The 20992-nt window shown below is 31.5% G+C and overlaps 1 protein-coding gene across 1 annotated transcript in view; it reads left to right on the top strand.

Annotated features, from left to right (window-relative positions):
- Positions 1–2597: 2597 nt before the first annotated feature.
- LOC143179660 (uncharacterized) overlaps positions 2598–20992 on the top strand; it is a 41530-nt gene continuing 23135 nt past the window's right edge. The window contains exons 1-2 of the mRNA XM_076378974.1: positions 2598–2658; positions 12387–12530. Coding sequence (XP_076235089.1) covers positions 2598–2658; positions 12387–12530 — 205 coding nt within the window. The remainder of the gene's footprint in view (positions 2659–12386; positions 12531–20992) is intronic.

Consider the following 20992-nt stretch of genomic DNA (forward strand, 5'->3'; position numbering starts at 1 on the left):
ACTGAATCTTTCTTTGAATACTGAACAAATTCTACAGTAAGGTTTTGTTTGTTTAGTACTGTATTAAGAAGATCATTTTCGTTTGCGAACAAGGACAGAATTAATAACAAAACAAGTGTTGTGCCAGTGATTGTGTTGAACACAAAGTATAACTATAAAATTGGAGTCTAGGTAGAACGTCTAATACGTCAATAATGAAACTGATCCCATGCAATATGATGAATTGTTAATAATCCAAAATTTCTAGATGGTACATAAGAGTTGCATTAGAGTAATGCATTTGCAGATTTATTGCCCTGTTCGTGATAGCACGATAAAAGCTTATTAATGACTCTTGTAATTTAATGATATATTCAAGTTTTATTTGTTATCTAAATTCGGTATAAAATACTATTTTAAGATCTATTCAAAGATTCCATTTAAAGTACAGCATAACCTTCATTACACGAATTAACTGAGGGAGAAAAGTGTTCAGATAAGAGAATTTGTACAGAATAGAGCAATAAACGTTTGACACTCAGATTCTGAGTAGTACTTAAAATAAAATAAAGTAAAATATATACAAAATATATGTCTCTGTTTAATACCGAATTAAACAGAGATATTATTATTCAGTACTCCCTTTTCATAAAATGAAAGAAAAGCAAACTTATGAATCCTAAACTTTTACAGCAGATAAATCACAAAATTTGTTCATTATAATTAGGTTCGTGTAAGAATTAAATAAATTATTTCAAAATCATTACCCTGCTAATCGATCTGTTTTGTTATCATGACACCCTATTATGAAACCATTATTGGGTTCAAGCATCAATCCGATATCGGTCATGTGCAGAGTGTAAAAATATTAATGGTTAGAGCTGAAGGAGGTGAATCCACACCTCTAGATTGATGGACATTTCTAAGAACACACGTCCGCAAAATTGTTTATAACATAGAAAATTAATGTTATTTTTTTTTTTATTATTACGTAATCGTATTCAGATCGTTTAGCAAAGAAACCGTTTGAAAAGAAAAATATGTCGCAAACGAACCGTTTAGTCAGAAAAAATCATTAAAGATTTGGCATCGATTTGACTGTATAGAATCACATAGAGGAGTATGGGCCTACTGCTGTTCTGCTACGCGGCAACGTCTACTCTGAACGTGAGGCCTGGCATAGTGATGTACGTATCCCAATCAGAAGACCTAGTAAGGTGCATTAACCTAATAAGCTTAATTCGAGTAGCTTTTCTTTCTTTCCAAATGTATTTCAAATATCATATTGCAAAATTAACAATCCTGAACTACAGCATTAGATGTAATGATAACACATTTACTTATCTATTCGACATTTAAGCTCTTCTATCTCTTGTTTTGGTACATTCTTAGTAGAGTGACGGGACGATTTAACTTATTAATGAAGTATCAAACTTTAATTTAACTTCAGATAAGGCATGAAGGAAATCAACGGTCACTTAGATGTGCTTTCGATGCGGTGTTAAAATGATTCTATTTTTAAATGTGTCTCCTTACAGATATACTGAAATATGTTTTTATGTTTTCTAGGTTCGATTAGTCTAAATAGACAAGCATGATAATGTTTTTAAAAAAAGTGATAGAGATATCATCCGCAATTGTGTAGAAAAAGTTATCCACAAATAGACAAAATGTTATTGGCCTTTCATCTTTCAATACTTTAAACATAGAAAGATATGGCACAAACTTTAGTTTTGTATTTAAAAAACTGAAATGTTTATTAAAAAATTCCAAACGAAGAAAAATTGAACTCTTACCAGATGACGTTAAAAAAGTTACTGATAAGCATTGACAACATAGTTGATGAAAATGGATTGTCAAAAATTTAAAAAGTGTTTGGGGGGGGGGGATATACGGTTTTGTATACAAATTCAACTTTTGAATTCTGGAAACAACGTTTTAGTTTACTGTGAAATGCCTTGATCGGCATGGTTCACCTTGATCTCCTGACATGGAACGGGTTACGCGGTGTCGCGTGCATTCGAGCCGTTCGGTAAAGAGACACCAAGAAGAATCGCGTTAAGTAATCCCTAACGTCGCACTCACTGCATCGCCAAGGCGCGCGAGACATCCTATTTTTAACCTGATGGCGTACGTGTAATACGGAAAGAGTCCCGATCTGGGCCAGCCGGTGTGCACCCCACCCGGTATCCGGTAATCTGCGTGGTCCCGCGTAATCCGACCTCCCTTTCCTCTCGATTCTATCCCCTGTGACTCCATCTCTCTTGGACACTGTTCCTCGGCAGCTGCTATAGGATTGGTAGGGTTTACTACGAGAGCATGGATCCTCTGAAGGTTCAGTTTGAAACGTGCTCTGGAACTCGAAGGATCCTTCGCCTTCCTTAGTCCCCACTCGGCCGACCTAAAGAAAAAGAGAGGCTTTCCCTTGTCTACGAACACTTGACTCGAACTTCTCGTTACCGGTGCTATACCGAGACGTATAAGATCGCTCTTCGGTCTCGATGAGCGCCGATCTCGGGGCTCCAGTGTCGCTGATCCGGTCTCCGCTGATTCAACTGCTGCTGGCTTAGCGGATCTTTAGGCCTCTGATCAAAAAAATGGTTCTTCGGGATAACAGGATGAGTGACAGGATGTACCTGACGGTCCTGTTGGGACTGTTGAGCCTGGCTTATGGATTGGGTGAGTTTAAATTTTGGATATTTTCAGGTTATAGTTTATGGATGCAGGGGAATTGACAGTTTGAGTAACTGTAGTGGGTTAGGGTTTAGGTTTTTTGAACTCATTTTTGAATTCTTTTTTTTGTATTTGAGCACTTAAACTTGTCAATATTACACTGTTGAGAAATCTTTAGTTATAAACTAAACGACATAAGTCACATTTAGAAAAAATTTTAACTTATGGCCTAATTGAAGATAGTATTTACAGCAAGATAGAAAAATAAAAGAAATAAGCATTTTTTTTCTAAGAACAAGAATATGAAAATCTTAAATTCATACAGAATTGAGGAATCAGAACTTTGAACGTTAACATTCTCAAAACAAGAATATGTGATTTTTGTAATTTCACTTTTAAATTATAAAATTATGTTGGATTATTTAGGAAATTCTTGCTTTCCGTGAAGATGAATGACAGGTTAGTTTGGCTGATTCTAGTGAGTTAGTCTGTATAGAACTTTTTTTTGTTCATTTTTTAAGCATCTGGTTTATTTGTTTCTTTTCTGTGTTTGAACACTCATAAAAGTTTAGTGTACAGTTCTTTTAAGTACTCACACAATTTGATGGAGAGTATTATACCGTCAATAATTCCATTAAATGTTTGTTGAGTCATTCTTTAAGGATTTAGAACACTTGTCTGCATGCGTAACTTAATCGATTAATTTGAATTAAATGAAGATATAAGGATATGAATTTTTCTATTGTGATCAAGTTGATCCTGAACAAACTATGAGCTAAGAGATATTATACTTTTTGAAACGTTTCAGTGCAGTTCCATAATATTTATTTGTATATTTCTTAATAGATATGGTATTTAATAAATGTTTAATATCAACTTCAGGGATAATTAATTTGACACGATTAGCTTTTCGATAAGTGAATGCGTAGAAAACATATAAAAGTCACCAATATTCTTTCTAATTGATTTATATATTTTCTAATGTAGTAATTTACTCACTTATACCGAAAAATCAGTAGTTTAGGAAATATTTAATAGTTAAAAAAATTGACATTTAAATATCTAGTAAATTAATGGTTGTTGATATACATATACATATAGATTAATACTCTTTTGTAAAGAATGGTTAGATATAGTGCAAACTTTTAGAACTAACATCCCTATGCGTTCACCTGCGAAAACAGCTAATCGCATCAAATGATGTCCCCTCTCTAAACCATTCAGCTGTTATCTGAAACACTTTTTATTATTATGAAAAGCAAGCCTAAACAATACATTACACATAAAGAACACAAGAAATACAATGTTTTTAATAATATTCTTTAATTTTTTTATAAAAGCAAGCACTTTCCCAGATAGCACACGACGTCTTGAAGACGTCTATTTTATGTCAATTTTATGCCTGAGCGTCTTACGACATAATTTAGACGTCTTAGTCTTAGTTTAAAGACACATTACATGGACGTCCTAAAGACTTACGCTTTTGGACGTCTTAAAAACGTCTAATTTTTATCTAAACGTCTTATATATATAATTGGGACGTCCTTAAAACGTCTTATGAATGTTTCTTAAGACATCCTAAAGACATACTAATTTATAACATCGGACATCTTAGAGACGTCCTTTGGACATTTTTAGGACATTACTGAATGTATTTAAGACATTTTTAAGATGTCTTTGTGCTATGTAGGTTAATGACGAATAGAATAATGTACTATATAAAAATTTTTAGATTTTAAAATCATTATTGTTTAATGCATTAATCAACCTATCTAATCATTCTTTACAAAAAAGTATTAGTCTATATGTATATGTATATTAAAAGCATTAGTTTAGTAGACATGTAAATGTCAATTTTTTCAATTACTAAATGTAGATATTTTCTAAACTACTGATTTTTCTGTATAAGTGGGTAATATTATTTGTAGACTATGCCAAGTTGGATCAATTACTATATTAGAAAATATATAAATCCATTAAAAAGAACATTGGTGACCTTCATATGTTTTTTACGCGTTCACTAATGAAAAAGCTAATCGTATTAAATTATGTATCCCTTGAAACTATTTCACTTGTATCTGAAACATTTTTTAATATTCTGAGATACCAATCTTGTGGAAACTACTGGTTTTCGAGACCGCCGTTTATATTATTTAAGCGATGGATGTGCAAAATATAGATATTCTATCTCCATTACTTACGTTGATGAAAATAGTAGACCAACAAATATTTTTACCTTATTAACGAACATGTTAGCTATCTCACAGTTTACCTTATATATCTGTTATTTCAAGTAGTAAGATGCAATCGAAAAAATGCACTGATGTAAGAAACTTATCATAAAATGGTAATAGTTTCTTTATAAATCGAACTGTAAAAGAGATATAGAGGACACAGTTCGTTTTTTACTGCTTATTTTTATTTCTTTAAGTCAGTTAATTAAATACAAACACGTACGTAATTGTGTTTGATTTCTTGTCGTATCTATAGCGGCTAATCCAACAAAATTAAATTTTTATATACAATAAAAAATGACTGGTCTAAATAGAACTGTAGAGGAAGATTGAATAAAACTTTAAAAAGGGTAATCGGATAAAACAGGTTACTTATTGCTTTTGTAGGCGTACTTATACTTGTTATCTTATTTTTGATAGTATAAATGTTTTGTGTGCGAAATACAAACATATAAGAAATAAATGAAAATCATAAATGATATGCATATGGTAGACGCGTAGTGAACTATCCTCTTTGAAGTATTCACCTGCTTGCAATAACGTTTATTCTAATTGTATTTAAGAAAGAAATGTGTATGATATGATTTAATTATTATTTCAAGCTATTATTTCAGAAACAAGGTATTATTCTTGAAACTATGCAAGGTGAGTCCAGTAACTAGGCCAAGCTATAGTTTTATTTCGATTGAAGTTAGATAATAAAAATTTGCAAGCAATTCCAAACTTTTCGCTTGAATTGTATAGCCTGTTCAAGAAAATGCAAACAATGTCAAAATATGCATAAACTTAAATGGAAAATTTCGAAATAAAACAAATAGATAGTGTAAGATTACTCGGGTTTGTTTTTGATCAAAAATTAACCTGGGTTTTTTTTACCTAGAATAGATATTTAAAAGAATTTTTGTCTCCAAAAAATGCACATTATTAAACTTGTAATTCTTAATGACTGAAGAGCAAATCAAAAAGTACTCCTAAAAGTATTAAGTTTTTAATTAGAGTATTAAGCTTAAAAGCATTAATCAGAATATGTTAGACTACAGTTCTACAATCTCAACTCGGTAAAGCAAAAAGAACATAAATTATCGATTCAGTTCAGAACTCCGTTAAAGGCTTCCATTCTCCCACAAGTCAATGTGAATTTTCCGCAACGGTAGCGAATTGAGAAAACAGACATGCGAATTGATATTGGTGCGAAGAGCATGCCATGAAAAATTCGCCACGAGGGAAAATTCACGTTGGTCTGTGAAGGTCTTTAGATTAATCATAAGAAACTATCGCATAATGTGTAAATAGTATTTTCTTTGAAATCAATGAAACAACTTTAGAACAAAGCAGGATAGTTCTGAGCCTAAATTATGCCGTTGAAATAATAATAAGAACATATTCATAACTATATACGCACAAGTCGATGCCAGATAACCGAAACTGCTCTTGCCGTTTCATATTAGAACTCTAAAACTATAAGCACAAACTTAATTATATTAACATCAATCACTAAAGGAAACCAAACAAAAATAGCCCTCAATTTTAAGAAATTCAAGAAATGATCACGGATTTAACAAACTTACAAACAGCAAAAAAAACGAAAACAGAAAAGCAATTTAAAACACAAAACCAAATGTTAAACAGCAGACGTCTAATGTTAAACAGCTTTTAAGACGTCTAAATTATGTCGTGAGACGTTCAGGTATCAAATGAACATAAAATAGACGTCTTCAAGACGTCGTGTGCTATCTAGGTTTGGGCATCGGTCTCTAATTATGGTAACCAATTGCTATCGATATATAACATTTGCTCTATGAGCGTCAAATATTTAAAATCAAAATATAGACTTGACCCACATACAGCTTTGACATTTTAAGATTATAATAAAGATACCCTGAACTATTTAAAATAAATTCAATGGTAGTGTAAAATCTAACAAGTTCAAGGAGTAGAAGGTAACTGAACCATGTCCGTTACTAAAGACCTTGTAGATGACGCGACACTAAGCGTGAACATAAAAATGAATACAATATTCAAGGCATAAGGTCATGGTTACGTAAAGAATGGTAAACAACACAAAATAAATAGAATTTATAGATTTGTATGAAATAGACTATGCAACAATTGGATAAAATGATTATAAAAATGAGGCTATTATAGATAAAATATGAAAAGAAGTAAGGAAATAGTGCAGTTAATTGTACATTTAGAATGTACTTATCGCTTATTGCTCTCCCGTTTGCCGCTCTTTGCGTCCACAGGCTTACACATAAGGATTTTTGAACGTTGATATCGTTTACTGTTGTTCAAGTGAATATACTTGGTAAATTGTATACTTAAATTAACATTGTTAGGTATTAATGCAACGATGTCATTGACTTCCACATCGTACGTACATTTCAAAAGTGACACAACTCAAAAAAGGTTTACTAATTAAACTTCGAAGCTGTTCAGTTTATTCAAAGGATTTTTAAAATGTAAATTACAAATTATTTAAATCAAACCATCGAAATCAGTTATTGCAAATAAGAAATAAATAGTTTTTAAATAAATTATTTATCTAAAAGAACTTTAGTTAGTCGATTCTATTCTTTTTGTCAATATTATTTCTTTAAAAATTACGACTAAATAGCTTTCCGCTTTTCCTGAAAAACACTTTCTTCAGTTGTTTTACTTTTTCAATACCTACAAGTGACACTTATTAAAACTACCCTAAGGTTGATATTAACAGTCGTCATCATTGTAGTAAATGATATTAAATAAGTTTATTCAGATTTTGCAATTCTCAACAATGAACTGTTAAACGTTTCAAATAACGAGTACATTTGATTCTTCAAATTTATTTTGTTGGCTAAAGTTAGTTTCACCAGACAATTTTATGTAACCATTTTATATACCTTCCTTCTATTTAAATTAACTGAAATACATGCAACCCAAGAAAAATTCGTGGAGCGAGGATCAAATTAAAACGTAAAATACGCATATGTGTATACACGATGAGAACGGTTCAGCATCACCGATCTTCTCATTTCGCAATCGTATCGACTCGCATCGGAGACGTCCTATCATCTAAGATTAGATTGCGTCAGCGACAAGTAGAGTAGTTATTCGTACAAGGATGGTGCCATTTACATCATTAAAAGTTGGTCGATCTTCAACCGGCAACGGACGAAAGCATCCGAAGACATTCCATTCTCGGGCAGGAGCATCGGTGTACTGATTGCGCGATAGGTTTCACGAGACATGCGATAAATTTTCAATTTCAAATAGACTCAATGAATGCACAATTAGAAAAAATAAACTGTACAGTGTATCTCAATTGTTTTTCAGACTCTTCGGAAAATGAGGATTTTTTGTATTGTTTTTACGACGAAATGTAGAGAAAGGTTTAACACGTTTACAGTTCTATAACTCACATACAGATCAGGACAATTTAAACAAAGATTGCGCATGTTGCTTTTATTAGATTCTTGACAAATTCCTTTGTTAGAAAATACATAGGTTTCATTGCTAAGAATATATTCTTTTTTACTTTCTTTTGGTTTCACTTCAATTTCGCTTCTATTGTCACAAAACGTGACATCTTTAAGACATCTTTAGAACGTCATACAGATATTTTCAGGACGATTTCAAGACGTTTGTTTTAAACATTCAAAACGTTTTACAAATACCGATAATGTCCCAGACAGAACGTAGACATCTTATGTACGTTTTAAGAATGTTCGAGACAGATATTCGTATATATGATGGACATAAGTAAATTTATAAAATAAATTTTTTACTAAAAAAAAGAAAATTATAAACTTTGTAACAGAAAATATCATAATTGAGAATTCATTATAATATTATTTATTAATATTCACACAAAAACACACACACCGTGCATGCAATCCACTTTAAACTCAACTGTTGAATAATATGATGTGCAGTTACATTTTATTTCATGCAATTTTTCATGATAATATGCACCACACTACACTATGGATAATAAATTAATTTTATTATAGAGATTTTTCCTAGCGAAAAATGAAAACATACAAACACGATGAAAGTTTTCATTCGAAAATATAGGAGAGGCGCAAAGAGTCGAGGGATTCGAACATGGGGTCCTTCGGACTGGTAGTCAGCTTACTAAGCACGGATCTACTACAATTCTTACACGAATTTATTTCGCTTGTCGTATATTACTTGCCCCTTTAATAACATAACATTTTCAGTAAAAACGACATTTTGTACACGTTGAAATTCTCAATAAATTTTATATATTTTTTTAATCATCAAAGCTATATCGGTGCAATTGTCAAGATGGACTAATATCTGTATTGGAATATCAACTTAAAAGTTTTCGTTACAATACGATTTAAATTTATATAGTCCTTTTGGATACGCACTCGTGTTTTATTGTATCTCGATAACGATCACCACAATCTGTTTGGATGTTTTTTTTGACCGAAAAATATTACACGTAAAGGCCTCTTTTGGCAAGTTAATCTTGTAAGTGACGAGGTCTTTGCAAGTGTAAGGTGTTACGTAGACTGCTTACTTTTCGCTCCGAAACAGAAACTCGTTAAATCCTAGGTCAAGCTTTAGTCTAATTGTAAGCAATTGTGTTCTCGGTTCCCGTTTATTTACAAATCTCCAGTCTACTAATGGGCTTTAATATGTATTAATCGAGAGCTTGATTTTCCTTATTAATTTTCATCAAAATTATAGTATTCTCTGACAACGTATTTTAACTTGAGATTAAGACTTTCGACGGTAATTATAATATTCCTCATTTCAAAATAATCAAATAAATTGACATAATATGAGAGACTTATGATAAAAACAAGTCGTATTAAATTTTGTGAGTTCCTTTAATATAAACACGTTCTAGCAATTATAAACATGACTTAAGACATAGTGAAACTAATATCGTTACAAATGTAATACATACATATCTTTGTGTAATATGATGAATATTTTGTAGAAAAATTTTAATCTACTGTATAAAAATTAAAGTTGCTAAAGTATACTTTACTTTGTTAGAAAAAGGCAAAAATTGACGAGCATCGTTTTTGTTATGTGCTTCATGTACCTTTGCTCTGTGCTTTTATCTCCTTTAACAATTTTAGGTGAGTTACAATGGTCGCGACTGTAGGGCCCGTTACAGAGTTGAGCGAAACACTCGCAAGCGTGTCGCAGAAACTTCGATGTTCCTTTCATAGTGAAGCGGGTCGTCCATCACTCGATACCAAACAATCGAGAAATGTATCCCCAAAATTAATTTTTCGGTATTGAACTCGATTTTGTTGATATTCGCTTTGCTACGGAATTCGTTTGACTGTGAAACATCTTATTTATTTAGAGAAAATTATATAACGCGGATGCGGACGAGTCCTGCGGATGAATTCTCTGCGCGTCGACTCTTAGCAAAACAGTGAATGTTTCTACAAAATCTAAGTAATTTTATTCGTGCTACACGCGTGGATGTTTACATAGTATTGTACAAAAACATTCACAATTTTGCGAATGGTCCGGGCATAACATAGGGTAATTTCTAATTTCAACCGCGTATGTAGCATTTTTGCTGTATTATTTAATAATCTACGTGTTATAAAAAAAATGTTTGCATTTTTGTTATCCATAAACTACACTGTGTAATATAAAATAACGTCTTTTTTCGTATATTGTATGTATAATGTAAATGCAAAGCACCAAAGTCAAATTATACCAGTGTTCAAATATTTGTATAATCAACTATATAGAGATTCGTTAGAGATAGCTAGTGGGGTAAAGTGGCCGGGATTGTATTCCTTAAATCATCTCACAATTAATTACTCACAAACTATTTTCTGCTTTAAACTAAAGATAAGAAAACATACATTTTTGTTTCCATGATTTTTGTTTACATGATTGTTTCCTCAAAATGCTGCCCTTTCTGTATAAGAAATATAATCTCCCCTTGATCTCTTCTATTCAGAATATTTGTACATATCTATTTGTTTTTTTCTATTCGTCTCGCTTTGAGTTTTTACGTTCATTTGTTATTTAACTTCCTTTATTTAAAATTTTCTTTATTTTCTAGAATTTGAACGTGCAGATTTAGTAATTCTATCTGAATAAATTTGTGAGTCCCCGTGAATCTTGTTGAATTCAATCTTTTCACAAGTTTATTATCAAGTCACACGACAATCACTCGGTTGCTTTTTTATCACGAAACATCCTTTACGTCACTCTTCTCTTCCTCGATGGAGAACGGCAAAGCTATGCGACTATGTAAACGACTATTATAGCAACGGTTGCATCTACATACGAAGGATGATGTCAACGTTTAATTAATGTACATAACAAACGTATCTATGAAACCGCTAATTTTTGGTTCGACTAACGAGAAAAAAATTAGATAATCACAAACTTGAATGATTAAATATCAATATTCCTGTCATAGTAGCGTAAGACTATTTGTTCGGATTATAACTTGTAAAGGTCACATTAACAGTTCGTGAGAAGTCATTGTTCGGACTATTTAAAACATTTGATGTTTCTACTCAAATAGATCCATCGTTTACAATCATTCAATATTAATTTGGACGACAATATTTACAGCTATCGTGAATCGTACAACCTTTTCGACGAAGAAGATTAAACATTCTGCAAATTACGCAAAATTATATTAATAGTGGAACGCATTCTATATAGTACATACCTCCCAAAAGCGAGAATGGGATTATTTAAATCCATCTTAAAATACAATCTGGAAGACAACAACTGGGTATAAGAACTAAGTATTTAAAATAAATTAAATTATATAAGATAAATATCTCAACGATATAACGATTAAGAGAAAAAATTCCATTTTAGGAAATTTACTGAAAGAGTACACTTTGTACCTAGATTTGTTTCAAAAAACATATTGTCTATTTTCTGAATTGTATATGAAATAAACCTCGAATTGAGGTCGATTGAACAGTTTTGTTCCTATTTTGGCTGCTTTCGAAATCGAACTGTCCTTAGTTTAATTTGGAGCTCCTATTTAAGCGTGTTCCAGTATGGATAAGTAAAGATCCAAGTTCTGGCTTGGAACCTGAGTCCAGTCTGTCACATTTTCGGAAAACAACTTTTCATGAAAGGCCCTTATCTATATAGATTTTACTAGGATAACGAAAAGAATTTTCTTAGCAAATGGATAGAAATGTCCTAAGAACTTTGTAAAATATACATATGTGGACAATAGAAAACACAGAATACGCCAAATATATTTTCTAATTATTATTAAAGTCCTTACGATTTAATTTAACGTTATCAATGATAATAACATAAATAATGTTTCTTTACAACTACATAAAAAACAATGTACATAACATTGTATCATTACATCTATCATTACAAATTTAAGAAAATTGTAATGTGATAATGCCTATACGCAAATCAATTGACTAAAATTAATAGTATTTCGACTTCTTGCATGTCCGTTACTTAAAATGTATTTCACATCATTAAGTTATACCTCCAATAAACTTTAATTAATTTCAGAATGTCCGAAACAAAAGACTTCACCGGGGCGAGAGGTCATTTGCTACACTTCTGTTTTGGATATCGAACAGCTGAGCAACTCCATCTGCAAGTGCACCACATTAGTGAAGAAAGAATATGATCTGCGGAATCTCTCGGTTTCCGGTAAGTTTACTTTTTACTTGCAACAATTAATAATAAATGTGTGCACCAAAGACTTTAATGTGTTAATTTTGAAATAGTGATGATTCAAAAGACGATTTTACATTAAGCACGATTGATGGTGTAAGCGATTACATACGTCGAACGATTTCATATTTGCTGTAATTCGAAATCACTAGGGAAATCATTGTAGAATAATTGAAAACGGCGGAGGATCGTTGAAATTGTGTAACTACTAAACAGACTGCTAATTACGTTTTATAATTGACTCGAAATCTCTATTTATATGCGTGAATGTTGTAGGAAAAAAATATTACTGTTACGTTGAAAACTTTACTAAGAATTCTGTGATAACTTGTTTTACGCGTACTCCCTCCTTTCAACTGTTAAATAACGTTCATTTGCATAGAGAATACTGAGAATATTCGATAAGTTTAATAAAGAATGCGTGAATAGTAATAGAAAAGTAAGAATTAAATTAAGAAAATTGTCAGTAAATAGTGCAGGAGAACGTCGATTATCCGTATGTATGTCAATTGTTCTCAGTCTCTATTAGGTCAACTAACAAGGAACCATACCGGAATGTTAAACTCCGATTTTGATGAAACTTTGCAGAGTAATAAAAAATATTTGACATCGTACTTCTTTCATTGATTGCAACATATACATGTATGTATGTATATACAGGGTGTCCCAATAACAATTTTCACCTTGATTATCTTTTAAACTGTAAGAGTAATAGAAAATTTTTTTGAATAAAAGTTGTTTGATATTAAAGGGGTCATCACATGGTCATATTCACTTCTTTGTAGGTGGATCCGCCGAAAACATATGAAGGTCACTTTTGTTTTTCTAAATGGCATCCTCCATTTTTCTGTTTAGTATCTAATATAATAGCCCTCAAGATGAATACAAATACCTATGTATAACACAAGGTCATTCAAGGTCATGCAAAAGAGATGACGAATAATAAATAAACTCACTTTCTTTAGATGTAATATTCGAAATGTCATCCATCAGCATTAATGCAACGCTGTACGCGTATTACTAGTGATACAATTGCTCTATGACATGTTTGGAGATACATTTGCACTTACTTCTTATGAAAAATATTGATGGACATGTACAGGCATAACAACGATTTATTATACCATGTGTTATTTGAAACATTACATCTAAAGAAATTGCCAAAGCAGACATAGCCATAGCAGCCTTAGCCGTAACCATAGCAGCCAGACCCATAGCCATAGCAGCTATAGCCATAGCCAAAGCAGCCATAGCCATAGCCATAGCAACCAGAGCCATAGCCATAGCAGCTATAGCCATAGCCATAGTAGCCATAGCCATAGGCATAGCAGCTTTAGCCATAGCCAAAGCATCCATAGCCATAGTCATAGCAGCCATTGCCATAGCCATAGTTATAGCAGCCATAGCCATAGCCATAGCCATAGCAGCCATAGCCATAGCCATAGCAGCCATAGCCATAGCCATAGCAAATATATATATATTTGAAATGTGATAAATGACCTTGAACGACCTTCAAATACCAAAGTATTATAGGTCAATGAATTCACCCTGATAAAAAAAATATAGTTCCATTAAAAAAAAACTAAGGTCTCTTTGAAAACTCGGAAGCACGTCCACCTAGCAAAAATTTGTGATCATTATAAGATCCCCCTCGAATCAGGGTAGGTTTCATTTAAAACATTTTTTTAAACGAACGATAGTTTAAGAGATAATTGAATGCGAAATTTCGAATGGGGCACCTTGTACATATGAAAATCGCTCTCAAAGTTGGGAGCACAAAACCTATTTAGTTTAATATTTCGAAAATTGTTGTGTATTTTCGAATGACTAATCACCTTTACGTAAATAGTTCTTAAAAATATTTATTTGTTTAAAATCTATTGATCCAATTTCTTGCAAACTTGTGTATACATATTGTAAATCAAAACACAATATACTGGTAAAAGAAAAATATTGAATCGTTGAAATCTTTTAACAGTGCAGTTAGTATCATTTTAAATCCAAATAAGCAGACGTTTTTTTAAAACATAATTAAAACCTGACAATAAATTTGTTTATGCTAAAATAGTTAATTTTTAAGAAATAAAAAAAATTCGTGCGAAACAATTTCAGTATAGCTGAAACTACTCCTGACCAATCCGAAGAACAATTATTAGTGACTTAATATACAGTTATTATTATTCTGAATAATGACGATAAGAATACACTAGAGAATTGATTGAATTTTGAATAATAATGGAATAGTAGTTTACTGCAAATAAAGATAACCATCAAGAGATCGGAGATGTGAGCATTACAATAGTTCAATTAAGGGCATTTTTAATTGATGGAGGTAAATATAATATTTGGTTTTATCCTGGTACGCAATTTCGTAGAGTCTTCATATTTCAGTTTTGAAATGGCAATTGTTTCATTGCCATTTCGTTTTCCTTTTCTTGAGATATAAAAGTTCCTTTCTTTTTTGTGTAAGAATTTAACGTAACATCGACATTTAGGTCATTAACGACGGTTTCGTTTGATTTTAGCAAACAGATTTGATTTTATTATATAGTTAATTGTATTTTTTATATGTTTTTGTCAGGTTAGAGCAGTATCCGAGTTGATTTCATGTTTCTGTTTTTGGATTCCAAATTTTCTGCATTCAAATAGGAGATGGTAGATCATTATGGGTTTTTGACAACTGTTGCAGTAGGGTGGTTCTGTTTTCTTTAGTACATATTCATGTGTAATATTGGAGTCCTGTCCTTATCCTAGACATTACTGTCTTCTTTTTTCTGCTGAGTTCAGTATTTGGGATTTGTGGATAAAAATCTTTAATTACATTGTGGATTTTTGTCCTATTCGATGTAATGTATATTCGATTCCATTTTTTTTTAATATAGGTTTTTTCATATTTTATAAATTCTTGTTAGGACATAGGGATCAGGAAATTTAATGAAAGTGTTGTTGTTTTCTTAGAATGGAAGGAAACTTTTTCGTTTCCGATTATTCCTTGGTATGAACATATTCAGGTAATAGTTTATTTTTAGCATAATTTTCTTTATGCTTAATATGTTTTCTATTATTTCGTTATTTTTTTCTTTTTTAAGCGAGTACATCAGGGCTTAGATTACACTTATAGAATCTGCATAGATAACATAGTCTAGGAAGTTACTTTCTTTAATGCATTTTAGAGCATCGTGAATTGCGTAAATTTCAGCGGAGAAAATAGACATTTGATTAGATAGGTGTTGTTTAATTATCTTGTCTTTTGTGCTTATGGCGGTTCCTACTCGTCACTCAGATTTTGAGGCACCTGTGTCTATTTTGTTATAGCATATAGACTTGTTATTGGTTCCTAAGAATCTGGTTTTATGCTCAACATAGCGTCTTTGGTTTTTCTCAGTGTCTGCTAGTTCTATATTAATTGCAGGAGTTTTGATGGTCCATGGAGCTGTTTTTTCTTGTTTGCGTTCTATAGCAGATGCTTCTTCAATTGAGAACGAGGATAGAGAATTGTTACATAAATTTTTAGTCATAGTCACATAAATTTTTGTATCTGTTGTTGAAAACGTATTCGAAGGTAGAGTTGTTGGGAGTGGTTGACATTTTTCATGTATACATTACGCTTAATATTTTTCTATGTCGTTCCAATGGCAATTATTTTACATCAAACAGCATGCCACTGGTAGGCCATGTGCGATATAATCCTATGGTCATTCTAACACTTTTAAAATACTAGGTTTGGATAAGTTGTGTACGATGAACCCATAATCAATTTTAGGGAGAATTAGGACTCTATATGTTTTTAAAAGAACTTCCTGTTCTCAACCCCAGTTGTTGGGTAGTGCTTTAATGATATTCAGCCTTTTTAAGCATGATTCCTTCAGATTTCTAATGTGTGAGATCCAGGTTAGTTTTTTATGTAGTACGAGACCCAGATGTTTGATGGCGTCAACAAATTTTATTTTTGTATTTTTCATGATTATGTTTGGTATGCTTTGATGGGTATGTTTTTTGGAGAATAGAACGCCTTGAGTTTTTAGAGCGGAAAATTTGAGCCTTGACTTATAGGACCATTGTAGAAGATTGTTTATGGCTTCTCGGACCAAATATATTTTTCCCGTTGCACATTATAGCAAGCTCGCCTGCAAAAAGATATTTTTTGTCAAAAATAACATGACACTGAGCACTGTACTTTAGGGAATTCCGTTTTTTATTTCCGCTGGATCAGAGAGTATACCATTAATTCTTTCTTGGATAGATCTATTTGTTAGAAAGTTTATTATAAAGATGAACATAGAACCATTAATATTAAATTGGATGAGAGATTTAATGATTTTAGGTTTTCAAATCACGTCGTATGCTTTCTCAGTGTCTAAACATGTTATCATAAGTTGTTTTTTTTAGAATGCATTGCATATATCTGTTTTTATATTGATTAAGACGTCTGCAGTAGAATGGTGTTGCCGAAACCCATGCTGGATTTGTGTTAAGAAATTGTTCACTTTCAAGTACATTACTTTTTCTATTAATTTACACATATTGATTGCTAGTGATAGTGGTTGATAGTTATCTGATTTGAATTTATTTTTGCCAGGTTTAGGTATTGGTAGGGGAGGCCAGGGAACCGATTTTAACTTCCGGCTTTTTTCTTTCTTTCTCTTTGCTTTACCCGATATGTTATTTTAATAAAATTTATTGAGGAAAAAACTTGTTAAGCAACATTTCCTAAATTTTACAGACAAGCGATCTTGAAGTTTGAAACAGAACACTGTGAAATAACTACAATAAATTATGTAATCAGCGTAGTTAACATTTTTCAATACAATTATTAGAAACTACTTAATAACTTGAGTTTCTCATTAATTTATCAAATTATTCTCAAATTATTTTACATAGGCTGATTAAGTTATTTCCTTGTATATGTACTCATTATGAAAATCGTTAGTCATATTTTGGAACTTGTCAAAACTTTTAGCTTTTTAACTTTGAAATACAATAAAAGCATTCCCTTGTGGCAACCATATGACATAAAAACAGAAAATCGAAAAAAATGGACTTATTAAGTTTTTAAACGTGATCTTCAAATACGGAATTAATGTTTACAGAATGTTCAACATTCGTAAAAGAAAAACAGACTGTGGACTGACATCTTAAAAGTCTATGTAAAGTGTATGTTATGATATTTATACTTATTTTCATCTTCAGAATAAATAGAAATACCTTTCAAAAGTATTTTTTCTATTACTTATTGTTAATTAAATTTTTAATCTTAAATAAGGTGTTATCATTGTCCTTGCTTCATATTAGTACATGTTACTTTCATCTCTAGTGGTAGGGAAAAAAGTAACAAATAACATACTCTAAAAAGGCTTATTTAAAAGAATTGGTGTGATATATTGCGAGTTTTTTTATTCCATTATGTTATTTAATAATGTAGGTTTACTGTCATGTACGACCTTTTTGACGATTATATAAAACTTAGAAGTTACATAGGTAAAAACCCAAATTGCTACGTTTGTCCCTGATTTCGCCTACAAGTATAGCTTTTTCCCAATTGCCACGAAAAGTTTTATGGATCTATAAGCAGTTAAAAATTTTAAGTAGGTGGTTTTATCCCGATGTTGAAAGATTTTTGAGCATTTTATTTAGAATGCTGTTCGGTCCTGGCGACGAATCTTTTGTTAATTGGAGTATTCTGTTTGGTTTTGTTTAGTTAATATTTCTTCAATTTACTTTTGGTATTTAGTTATATTTGCCAGGAAAGCCGATGAGTAATTAGTATCATTTGAATTAAGTTTGAATTTCACAGCAATGATGTTAGTAATAACTTTAGAGTTCGTTACTACTTTATCTTCATCTTATTCTAGGAATTTGATTCCAGTGGACAGTCTACCTTTGTTAATTGCTGTTAATTCTTTCATACTTATTTAATTGGTGTTGTATTTGTTATTGGTGAGACGTATGATTCCCACGGTTTCTTCTTGTTTTCTTTAATTGTCCTATTGGTCCTATTTCTATTTCTATGTCATTTATTTATATTACTATGTATTAATTGGTTAGAGAGATGACAGTTTCTTAAATACATATAGTTTCTACCATTTAAGGTTCGGGATATGTACCTTATTGCTTTAAGGCCGTCTACTCTTCTAATTGCACAGGCATACTCTTTAATGCTAATACTATCCATCAATTAGATTATAACAATTTGGTTCTTGGTAGGCGTATTTTCGTATTTAGTGGCATTTGTGTAGGATTTTTCTTGTTGTGATAATTTGATACTTTCTGGGTTCCTTTCTGTGGCTTGACATGAAATCTTGCGTAACTGTTGTTTTTCTGATAGCATCTTGCTATATAGGTTATACCTTATATAGGGTGATCAGTGTATAATTTTTAGACTTTGTTTATGGGATTTCACTGATACAACGGCATTACACCAAAACGACACAAATTCGATACTATCTACCACTACTTCTACTTATATAATATTATTTAAAAGACGTTTGGACTGTTTAACGATTCAGTCGCCATTCGGCAACAAATTTTATTACCATTCATTAAGTATCATGTTTTGCAATAAGTTTGTATGAAGTACATGGTATATAAATATTGTTTAGTTTTTTTATTAGTTTATCGACTTTTATGATTAATGATAATGACTCTACGAAATAAAATAATACAGAGAAAACTGTAAAATGAACTGTTTCATGATTGCGTAAGTAACGCATCCGTAGGAATGCAACATGCAACCTAGTCCTTGATCTTGCAACAGGATATTGAAACCTAACCGCAACTCACGTACATTGTTACGATTGGTGCATCTTTTGTTACCTGACAAGTAGTTGTTATCGGGTTTACTGTACCGTCCTTTCGTTTTTTAAATTAATTTCAAATTCGTGTCTTGATATCTTAAGCTAAATTATAAAGGTATTTAACATACTTAAAAATTGATTATGGTGAAAATTCTAATATTATAGGTATACCAAGAAAGTAATTTGTTAAAAATGTAAACAATCCGTAAAATTGTCCTGAAACTGTGAAAAATTATAAACCGGATGTTATGCCGAATGGGAAATCAATGTAAAATTTGATGTGACGTAAAGTTAAAATATTCATTCATGCAACACGATGTTTAGTAAGTATGCATACACACACAATTTGAGAGTATTCTCGAGAACAACTCGCAAAAGTTTTATTCTCTAATTAAGTGTAAGGCTGATATTGATATCATTATAACTATGGTCCTTGTAATTCCGATCGCTCAAGAGACGTTTGATGTAAGTATTATTTTCGCATTCCGTGGATCTTTTAGATCGGTATCAAATATTTTTGTGACTTACCGTATTTGGCTTGTATGGCCCAAATTGTGTATGGGTGTGGCAAATTGAACTTCAGGATCGCCGAAAGTGGTCTTTCCAGAATATCCAGATCGAACAAACACATACATACTTACTACTTTCTCTTATACAGGGTGATTCATCAAAATCTGCCATACAAATTACTTGAAAACTGTTTATTATAAAGAAAAATGTTTCAAGCAAAAATTGTAAGATATGAAGGGAGACACTCCATGCTATAATTAATTTTTTTCTGTTTTTCTTTGTTATCGAGATATGAAGGTCATCTTGAGTTTTCCAATTGTAGTATGTAAAAGTTGACTGCGCAATTGAAAAGAATGTTGAGTAAAAAACTGTTAATGTATATTAATCCGGAAACTAATAGTTATCGAGATATTATTTTTCAAAGAATCTGATAAACTTCTATTAGTGTTTACAAAGTCTATTCCCCAATCGGTGGATTTATTGTGAAGAATAAATTTAGTAGACATGACATTATACAAAATGAGCTTTATTACAAAATACCATCGACACCACAAAGGACAAAGAATCGTATCATTGCAGCATGTAATGCCATAAATGAAAAATACTTAAGAAACATACTTAATAAATAAGAAATGCTTAAGTGTGTGACATTAGCACTTGTTGATCGATTACGCACGTGTAGTAGCGATTATAATGATTGAGAAATAAATAATTAAAAACCATTTAAATAATATCTCAGTACAACAAAGTTAACTTAAAAGAAAGAGCAAATTGCTATACTTTTTAACGTCAGAAATGTTTTCTTGGAATCTATATTTCGTCGTTTAATTCAGTTTCTTGTAGTAAAGTTTCCTAATTGACTTGTTACGATGATGGAAACCACAATGATGGAATTCAATGATACTGAAGGAGAATATTGAATGTATATATAGTGGAACTGAGGATGTAGAGACATAAATTTATTTAGTCAAAACATGCAGTAGAAACTTAAAAAGAGACTGTCTATGCATAATGGAAAATAGAAGTCATTTGCGTAATGTATGTGTCCATAAATAATGTGAAACAATGTCTAGGTTTTCTACTATTTTATAAGAACAGCAGTCAGAATATTTGAAATAAAGCATCATGTCGTGA

Source organism: Calliopsis andreniformis, chromosome 5, assembly GCF_051401765.1.
Source record: "Calliopsis andreniformis isolate RMS-2024a chromosome 5, iyCalAndr_principal, whole genome shotgun sequence".
Lineage (NCBI taxonomy): Eukaryota > Metazoa > Arthropoda > Insecta > Hymenoptera > Andrenidae > Calliopsis > Calliopsis andreniformis.